Source organism: Silene latifolia, chromosome 7 (genome assembly GCF_048544455.1).
Source record: "Silene latifolia isolate original U9 population chromosome 7, ASM4854445v1, whole genome shotgun sequence".
NCBI lineage: Eukaryota > Viridiplantae > Streptophyta > Magnoliopsida > Caryophyllales > Caryophyllaceae > Silene > Silene latifolia.
The window spans coordinates 76,703,022-76,713,126 of NC_133532.1; the positions used below are offsets into that span (position 1 = coordinate 76,703,022).

Consider the following 10,105-nt stretch of genomic DNA (forward strand, 5'->3'; position numbering starts at 1 on the left):
TTAATGGACAGGGTTATCGCTCACTATGTGGAGCGGGGATTTGGTGGGTACGGCTGCGGTCCCCCAGCGCGTGGTGGTCCAAAGGGACGATCGGTGATTGAGATGATTGGATTTGGCGTGATTGTGTGTGTGTGATAGTTAAGTTATGTCATGTTTATCGTATTTTTAGTATATATTGAATTGTGTGATTAGTATCGACCCGATGTTGTTTTGTAAACCTGCGGTGATCCATTCGGGGATGGTGAGCAGATATTGAGCAGGTATTGAGATGAGTACTGGGATAGCTGGGATGGCCACGACATGATGATAGGAGTCTTCCGCTGTAGCTTATTAGTTATTTACATTTCAGTTAGAACAGTCAGTTTGAGAACATGTATTGCATTTTGGTTTGGTTTTGAGAATTGTACTCTTCACTAAGTATTTATATTTAAACGTTATTTCTTCATTATTTATTTGATTATCATTGCCTCGGGTAACCGAGATGGTAATGTCTTCATACCTGAGTGGTCCTGGTAAGGCACTTGGAGTATGGGGGTGTTACAAATGGTATCAGAGCGACGATCCTGAAACTTGTAACCAATGAACCTAATGAACGTAGGGAGTCAATTAAATTGAACCCGGGGTAAAAGTTGTAGGAGCTAATGCAAAGGCTTGGGAGACGTCCTAAAGTCGCGAAGTCGCCCTACAATTTTGAACCGGTCACATGGGGGGAGTGTTTGTCGAGTCGTATGTGTGTTTGGTTAACTTGTGTAAGAATGTGATGAAATGTGTGATTGTTGGATGCTGAAGTAGAAAGTTAACAATGTGAAAGAAAAATTGAAGATGTGTGGAAACTGTTGATGGTATGATAGCATGTTGAATGTTTTACAATGTGGCATTTAAATAACATGATGAAGTGATCTCGTAGGTCGTATGAAAAGATGCGTAGCATGTTTAGTTATGATATAATGTGGTTTTATAAAGTTTAGCATGTTAGAGCATGACGTAGCATGCGGGTAGCTTTTATGAATTGGCATGACTCGATCGAGTGGGACTAACTCGATCGGGTGGGTTTTTGACGATTTTGAGTCCAGAATCGTGTTTTTGGGTACTCGATCGAGTAACTAGGGGTAGCTACTCGGTCGAGTATGTTAGAGATCAGAAGGTCTGTTTGGGGTCTGATGTTTGGGTACTCGATCGAGTATATTGGGCACTCGATCGAGTAGCCCGTTACTCGATCGAGTGTGTTTGGGAACTCGATCGAGTAGGTTCTGGGCAGCGTGTTTTCATGTTTTGAGGTTTAGTACGTGTGTTTATGTCTACCCTTTCTTATATATAGTTTCAAGATGCCGCCCAAGAAGACTGCTTTGTACGCGAGAGCTGAGCTTATGAACATAGATGACATCGTTAAGATGAAGGAGCATCAGGATGCTCTCACTGAGGCTTTAAAGAATGTGGGGAAGGATAAGGATAAGGATAAGGAGAAGGAGGTTGATCATTCTAAAATCAGCCTCTATATCGCGAGGTTTAACCCGAAAGAGTACAAGGGAGTTGGGGAGCCTAACCTTCTTGATAGTTGGCTGAGAGAGATGGAGAACATATTAGATTTGGTTCACTGTCCTGATGAGATGATGGTGGAACAGGCTGCGTTCTATCTGAGGGAGGCAGCTGGTAAGTGGTGGGATACAGTGAAAGTGAGTGCTAAGGAGATATATACAAACCAAGGGTTACCTGCTATACCTTGGGAGGAGTTCCATAGGGCTGTGAGGAAGGAGTTTGTACCGGAACATGTGAGGAGTAAGTTGAGGGAAGAGTTTGACAGCTTTAAGATGACCGCTGAGATGTTTGTGGCCGAGTACTACAGGCAATTCAATGAGAAGTCTAGGTAGCTGAGGATATGGGTTTGAGTGAGGAGAACCTAGCGTTTAGGTTTGAGAGGGGGTTGACCCCTAAGATTATGGATAAGTTACCCGTGGGAATCCTTACTGATGTTAAGGAAGCTTATGAGAGGGTGGGAGAGCCGAGAGATTGGTGGAGATGGCTCAGAGAGGTTAGGTGGTGAAAAGAGGAAGTCGAGAGCGAGGGTGGTGGCCAATCTAATCACAAGAAAGGCAACCACAATCGCCTAAGGGGTTTTCTTCCGGGTCGGGGGGTTGATCTTTGGGCTTCCTTTGGGCGTGGCGTGGAAATGTGAGTAATAGTTAGGGAGTGACTGCTATAGCTGTGGTGGTGTAGGCCACAAGAGACATGAGTGCACAAGTGCACCAGGATCTTTCCAGAGACTTGCGCAGAGCTTCGCGAGCAAATGCACCGGGCTGGATCATGGCCAAACCGGGAAGTCGAGTTACAGAGTGGAGGCAATCGCAACGGCGGTAATTCTTATCAGAAACCACCAACGAACAACAACAACAATCAAGGGTCGGGTGCTAAGCCGACCACATCAGCCAATACTGTCCAGGGAGGTGGGCAGAAGACCAGTGGCAAGTTATTCATGATGGAGAAGAAAGCAGCTGAGGAAGATGCGCACGTTATCACCGGTACTCTTCTTGTAAATGGTATTCCTACCTTTGTTTTGTTTGATTCGGGGGCTTCTCAGTCGTTTGTGTCTTCGAGTCATGTTAAACAGTTGGGTTTGAGGGTATATGAGTCTGTTAGTGAGCGAGTTTTTATACCTTCGGGTGAGTCTGTCTCATGTGGGAGATTGTTTAGAGATGTATCTATGATAGTTGGGCAAGTTGATCTACCTGTAGACTTGCTAGAGTTTCCTTTTGACGGTTTTGAGATGATAGTCGAGATGGATTGGTTAGTAAAGTATAAAGCTAAGATAGACTGTCATCAAAAGAAAGTGTCTTTAAGAGGTCCTAAGGGTGTTAGTGTGTCTTATCGTGGGTTTCTAGTCAAACCCAAAGTTAAATTGATTGTTTGTCACCGGAAGTCTTATCCGAGGAAGGGATGTCCTTTGATCTTGTGCCATGTGAGAGATGACCGGATAGAGAGTCCGACAGTTGATGAGATACCAGTGGTGGGAGAGTTTGCAGATGTTTTTCCAGAGGAGATCCCGGGGTTGCCACCAAAGAGGGAGATAGATTTCACCGTTGAGTTGAAACCAGGGACGGGGCCAATCTCTAAGGCACCATACCGTATGGGTCCTAAGGAGATCGAGGAGCTTAGGAAGCAGTTGGATGATCTGATAGAGAAGGGGTACATTAGACCTAGTGTATCGCCGTGGGGAGCACCAGTTCTTTTCGTGAAGAAGAAAGATGGGAGTTTGAGGTTATGCATAGATTACAGGGAGCTGAACCGAGTGACGATAAAGAACAAGTATCCTTTGCCAAGGATAGATGACCTGTTTGATCAGTTGAGTGGTGCATCAGTCTTTTCTAAGATTGATTTGAGGTCGGGGTACCATCAGGTGAAGATTAGAGAGGTGGACATACCAAAGACATCTTTCACGTCGAGGTATGGCCACTATGAGTATGTGGTGATGCCGTTTGGGTTGTCTAATGCACCGGCAGTGTTTATGGATTTGATGAATAGAATCTTTAGACAGTTCTTGGACCAGTTTGTAGTGGTATTTATCGATGATATCTTAGTCTACTCTAAGACTAAGGAGGAGCATGAGGAGCATCTGAGGATCGTGTTGCAAACTTTGAGGGATCATGAGTTGTATGCTAAGCTATCCAAGTGTGAGTTCTGGTTAGAGAAAGTTCCTTTTCTGGGGCATGTGATCTCTAAAAATGGGGTAGCTGTGGATCCGGCGAAGATATAAGCATTGACAAAGTGGGAAGCACCAAAGAATGTTGTCGAGGTTAGGAGTTTCTTGGGTTTAGCGGGATACTACAGACGGTTCGTGAAGGATTTCTCCAAGATAGCTAGACCTATGATAGCGTTGATGAGGAAAGAGAACAGGTTTCGTTGGGATGAGAGTTGTGAGACGGCGTTCCAAACATTAAAGGAGCGTTTGACCATAGCTCATGTCTTAGCATTACCTGAAGGGATCGAGAACTTTAAAGTTTATACAGATGCCTTGAAGAATGGGTTGGGATGTGTGTTGATGCAGAATGGTAAAGTGATTGCCTATGCTTCTAGGCAATTGAAGCCTTATGAGGAGAACTACCCTACTCATGATCTGGAGTTGGGGGCTGTGGTGTTTGCTCTCAAGATTTGGAGACATTACCTTTATGGAGCAATCTTTAAGGTATTTTCTGATCACAAGAGTCTCAAGTACATCTTCACTCAGAAGGAGTTGAACATGAGACAGAGGAGGTGGATGGAGCTGATTGGCGATTATGACATGGAAATCATCTACCATGAAGGGAAGGCCAATGTTGTAGCTGATGCTTTGAGTAGGAAGAGTGTACATTCTCTGTGTACAGCTCTATCTTTGATGAGGCTGAGAGATGAGGTAGCGAGCTTTGGGATACATATGATGCAGAAAGGAGATGCCATGGGTGATATGACAGTACATGCGGACAGCTTGAGTTTTATGATGATATTCGAGGTAAGCAGGCGTTGGACCCTAAGATAGTGGAGTGGAGAGCTGGAGTAGAGAAAGGGACAGTGTCCCGGTTTTCTATTCATACAGATGGTAGTTTGAGGTTTGATGGTAGGTGGTGTGTTCCTAATGATGAGGAGTTGAAAAAGACTATCATGACAGAGGCACATTACACACCATATTCAGTACATCCGGGTGGTGACAAGCTATACAAGGATTTGAAGAAAACGTTTTGGTGGCCTGGGATGAAGAAAGAGACAGCTGAGTTTGTGTCCCGTTGTTTGACATGCCAGAGAGTTAAAGGGGAACAGCGACGACCACAAGGTAAGATTCAGTCTTTAGAGGTACCTGAGTGGAAGTGGGAATCCATTTCCATGGATTTCATTGTGGGTTTGCCAAAGAGTCAACAAGGTAACAACATGATTTGGGTAATAGTGGATCGACTGACCAAGTTAGCTCACTTTGTTCCAATGAAAGATACATGGACTAAGGCACAACTGGCTATGGCCTATCGAAAGAACGTGCTTAAGTTACATGGAGTCCCTAAGGACATAGTGTCTCAGAGATGCGAGGTTTATATCGAGGTTTTGGAAAGAGTTGCAGGAATCGTTGGGAACAACTTTGAAGATGAGTACAGCATTTCATCCTGCGACAGACGGGCAGACTGAGAGAACAATCAAGACTCTTGAGGATATGTTGCGAGCTTGTGTGATGGATTTTGGTGGTAGCTGGGAGTAGAGGTTGGACTTGATAGAATTTTCTTACAATAACAACTATCACACTAGTATTGGTATGGCACCGTTTGAGGCTTTGTATGGGAGAAGATGTAGGAGTCCAATCTGTTGGGACGATGGTCCGAGGCAAAGTGGTTTTAGGACCAGAGATGGTGCATGATATGGTGGGAAGATTAAGATGATCGAACGGATGAGAGCAGCTCAGGATCGACAAAAGAGTTATGCAGATCTACATCGCTGGGATATAGAGTTTCAGGTTGGGGATAAGGTTCTTCTGAAAGTGTCTCCTATGCGTGGGGTTATGAGATTTGGGAAGAAAGGCAAGCTAAGTCAGAAGTTTATAGGGCCGTATGAGATCTTAGAGCGGGTTGGGGAAGTTGCATATCGTCCGGCTTTACCAAGTGCATTAGAGAGAGTGCATAATGTGCTTCATGTATCGCACTTGAAGTATGTGAGTGACCCGTCACATGTGTTAGAGGCCGAGACCTTAGAGCTAGATGAGTCCTTATCATATCTTGAGGTGCCTAAACAGATTCTAGACCGAAAGGTTAGAAAGACTAGGAGTGGTGAGACAGTTCTGCTCAAGATCCTTTGGTCTAACCACGAGACCAAGGAAGCTACATGGGAGCCAGAAGAGGCTATGAAAGAGCGTTACCCTTTCCTTTTTGATCAGGTGTGTATGGTTACGGGGACGTAACCTTGTTTCTTTTAGGGGGGTAGGAGATGATCGCGAACAGTTTTTAAGAGTTTTATACCCCTTTTATATGTTGTGTCGGGATGTTTGTCGGGATGAGTTGGGTTAGTAACATGTTTCATGTTGAATTTTGTTTGATTGTTGAGTCGGGAATGTTATGGGAGTACCTTTGTTTAGTAGTGGTTTGAACTTCGGGGACGAAGTTCCTTTTAAGGAGGAAAGACTGTAATACTCCGTATTTATAAGTCTTGGGGTACTCTATCGAGTAGGCCTTACTCTGTCGAGTAAGGGTAAGTTGCGTTTTAGAAAAGTTTCGACTGTTGGGTACTCGATCGAGTAGGGGCACTCGATCGAGTAAGGGGTACTCGATCGAGTACCTCGGGTACTCGATCGAGTAGCCGTTTTCTGGGAGTTTTCTCGGGTTTTGTTAATTATGCGATTAAGGTATATAAGCTTTGTCGTCATTATTCTAAATCACTTTTACAAAACCTAAATTACTGTTTAAGAGAGAAAGCAAGCAAGTTCTTCATCCTAATCGCATTATTAGCAATACCCGGAGTTTGGAAGGTCAGTTCTTAGCGTTGATTATACCGTTGAGTTCCTTGCGTCGAGGGTAAGATCTTTGTACCCTTTTTATTGTCTTTCCTTTGATTTGGTTAAACCCTAATTTAGAGATGTGGGGGTTTTATGTGTAGTGTGTGATTTGGTAGCCTTTATGTGTTGTATGATAGGAGGAGGGTTCATAGAGGAAGCTTTTTGATTCAGCAGTAGAGACCGTCTGATTGTGTGCTTACCAGGTAGGATTTCCTACTCGGTATTAGTCCCATAATGGGATATTGGTTGATGTATTGTGTTTGGTTGTTTGATATAGTAATTGTATTGTGATTTTGGTTGTGATCGTTGTTGATGGTTCGCGAGGCGTGGCCTCGGCTGAGTGGGGTCACTTGCGGGAGTGGCTTCACGCCCTAGTTTCGCTTTTCGTGGAACCCGCCACGAATGGGATGTGCACATTAATGGACAGGGTTATCGCTCACTATGTGGAGCGGGGATTTGGTGGGTACGGCTGCGGTCCCCCACTGGCAGGGCTGGTCCAGTGGACAGTCAGTGATTGAGATGATTGGATTTGGCGTGATTGTGTGTGTGTGAGCGATTAAAGTCATGTCATACATTTATCGTATTGTTAGTATATATTGAATTGTGTGATTAGTATCGACCGGTGTTGTTTTGTAAACCAGCGGTGATCCATTCGGGGATGGTGAGCAGATATTGAGCAGGTATTGAGATGAGTACTGGGATAGCTGGGATGGCCACGACATGATGATAGGAGTCTTCCGCTGTAGCTTATTAGTTATTTACATTTTAGTTAGAACAGTCAGTTTGAGAACATGTATTGCATTTTGGTTTGGTTTTGAGAATTGTACTCTTCACTAAGTATTTATATTTAAACGTTGTTTCTTCATTGTTTATTTGATTATCATTGCCTCGGGTAACCGAGATGGTAATGTCTTCATACCTGAGTGGTCCTGGTAAGGCACTTGGAGTATGGGGGTGTTACATTATCAATGCCAAACACAACAGAGTTCAGGAGCTGGACTCTACCAGCATAAGTAAGTAAATGAGAAGACCAATGCCGACTGACATGCTGGACTTTCAAAATAAGGTCATCAAACATGTTCAGATTGAGCCTGGAAGTAGTCAAAGGAATGCCAAGATACCTAAAAGGGAACTGTCCTTCAGAGAAGCCAGTGACAGCAAGGATGGCATTTTTGATATCAGGATGAACTCCTCCAAAATAAATGTTAGTCTTTTCAACATTAGTAGAAAGACCAGAGAAAGCTGCAAACTGGTGATGCATCTGTTGGACAGCCTGAACAGAAGGGACATCCCCTCTAGTGAAGACCATAAGGTCATCAGCAAAGATGAGATGAGTCAAATTAATTCTGCTGCATTTGGGGTGATGAGAGACATTAGGGAGTGAGCAAAGAGTTCTGAGATATCTGGAAAGAATTTCCATCCCCAAAATAAAAAGATAGGGGGAAAGGGAGTCTCCCTGTCTAACCCCACTCTTACGAGGGAAAAATCCAGAGATTTAGCCATTCAATTTCAAAGAATACCAAGGACTAGTAATGCATCCCAAGACCCAATCTGCAAATTTTTGAGGAAAGCCATAGCCCTTGAGCATATTAGCAATAAACTCCCATTGAAGAGAGTCAAATGCTTTCCTGATGTCAACTTTAATCAAACACCTAGGAGAGATATTACTCCTATTATACCCTTTAACTAGAGTCTAGGAAAGCGTTATGTTTTCAAAAATACTCCTATGCTTGACAAAAGCAGCCTACTCAGGTCCTACAAGGGAGGGGAGGACACTTTGGATCATATTAGCCAGGATCTTGCTCACTGTCTTGTAGAAGACAGTACAGCAGAAGATTGGTCTATAATCAGTAACAGCAGCAGGGGTAGCTTTCTTAGGAATTAGATAAATAAGGGTGGAATTAGCCTGCTTGGACATATGATTACAATAAAAGAAATGAACCACAGCCTTACAGAAATCCTGAGCAATGATTGGCCAGGCTGATTTAAAGAACCCAACAGAAAAACCATCCAAGCCAGGGCTACTGTTGGATTCCATTCCAAACACAGCATCATGAATTTCTTTAGTAGTGATGTCCTTGGTCAAATCATTACCTCTATCAGAGGGAATAGTTGAACCAGAAGAAACAAAATCCCAATCCAAACCAACAACAGCAGAACTAGTACCTAATAAATGGTGATAATAGTCCTGAAAAGCCTGATTAATAGAGGGAGGGTCAGTATGAAGCTGTCCATGCTGATCTCTGATGGCACCCATAATTTGTTGAGTCTGTCTCTCAGAAACCTTAGCAAAAAAATACTTAGAGCTACAGTCAGAATACTGTATGTTCTTAACCTTAGCTCGTTGATGTTAAATGCTGAGCTCAGTTTCCTTAAGACGACAGTAGGAGGCCACAAGTTCTTTCTCCTGATGGATGAGAACATCAGAGAAAGGATCAGAAATAAGCTTTCTTTGACAATCTAACAGGGTTTCCGTAGCAGTCTTCACACAAAGAGAAATATTGTCGAAGTTCTCCTTGTGAAACTTAGTATGGGCAACCCTAACACTTTTCAATTTTTCAAACAAGCTAAACATAGGGCTCCCAGTTTTCTCAGCATTCCAAGCAGCAGCAATAGTAGCAAAATAAGCTGGATGATCAATCTAACTGTTCAAGAAACTAAATCTCTTCACCTTATTACTATCATGAGAAACATGAACTAGGACAGGAGAATGATCAGAGATTCCAGCTTCCTGAAATAAGGCAAAAGAATCAGGCAAGGAAGTAAGCCAACCAGGATTAGCCAGGACCCTATCCAGCTTGGACCAGACCCTAGAATGGGGGTCTTGCTTATTATTCAAAGTCATATCACAACCAGAACCAGTGAGATCATCCAAACTACAAGCAGCAAGACAATCATTGAACTCAATCATGTCCTGCAAAACTGGAGGAGTGTTGCTGAGTTTTTCAGAGGGCTGCCTGGCCACATTAAAGTCCCCAAGGACTAACCAAGGTTCAGCAGAAGAAACCTCTGTTAACCTAGTCCATAACCTTTGCCTATCATGAGCATCATTACTGTCATACACCATGCTTATATGGAGATCCATATTAGAGCCATGATGAAGAATATTGAGATCAAAAAATTGATCTTCAATCCTACTAGAAACTAGGGCAACAGTGCTAGGGTTAGAGAGACCCAAATTCTACCATTGTAATGTTTATTGTAGTTACTAATTATACTCCAATTCTGAAACTTTTTTTTTATTTTGAAAGCCCTGTTCACTTTCACTCTAGTCTCCAAAAGAGCCAAGATGTCAATATTATTATCCATGAGATAATCACGAACCTCACTATGCTTTATAGGGCAATTGAAACCACGAATATTCCAAGAAGCTATCTTCATGGTAACTTATCAGGAGGAACCACAGTCACTATAGGAGCCATTATTGCTTCAAGGAACATTCAGAGTGGTGCTCAGGTGTAGAAGCAGGAGGAGAACCAACTATAGAGGAGGAGACAAGGCCTAGCTTTAAGCATCCTGAGCTTAGATCCACCACAGTAGTAGCATCAACTTCCTGGACCACACCCAAGCCATCACCTAGTTCCTGAGGAGTCTGCTGAACCTCAGCTT

The 10,105-nt window shown here is 43.3% G+C and overlaps 1 protein-coding gene across 1 annotated transcript; it reads right to left on the bottom strand.

The window, feature by feature from the left end:
• Positions 1–8,846: 8,846 nt before the first annotated feature.
• Positions 8,847–9,877, bottom strand: LOC141590257 (uncharacterized). The gene is made up of 3 exons (XM_074410861.1): positions 9,764–9,877; positions 9,176–9,677; positions 8,847–9,124 (listed from the first exon to the last, which is right to left on the bottom strand). Exons 1-3 carry the CDS (start codon positions 9,875–9,877, stop codon positions 8,847–8,849), a joined length of 894 nt encoding a protein of 297 aa, XP_074266962.1.
• Positions 9,878–10,105: the final 228 nt, after the last annotated feature.

Coding starts and splice junctions, on each gene's coding strand:
- LOC141590257 (XM_074410861.1), bottom strand. CDS start 9,877: ATGAAGATAGCTTCTTGGAATATTCGTGGTTTCAATTGCCCTATAAAG. Junction 9,678..9,763: donor TGGCTCTTTTGGAGACTAGA/GTGAAAGTGAAC, acceptor TTACAATGGTAG/AATTTGGGTCTCTCTAACCC. Junction 9,125..9,175: donor AGTTCATGTTTCTCATGATA/GTAATAAGGTGA, acceptor TTGATCATCCAG/CTTATTTTGCTACTATTGCT.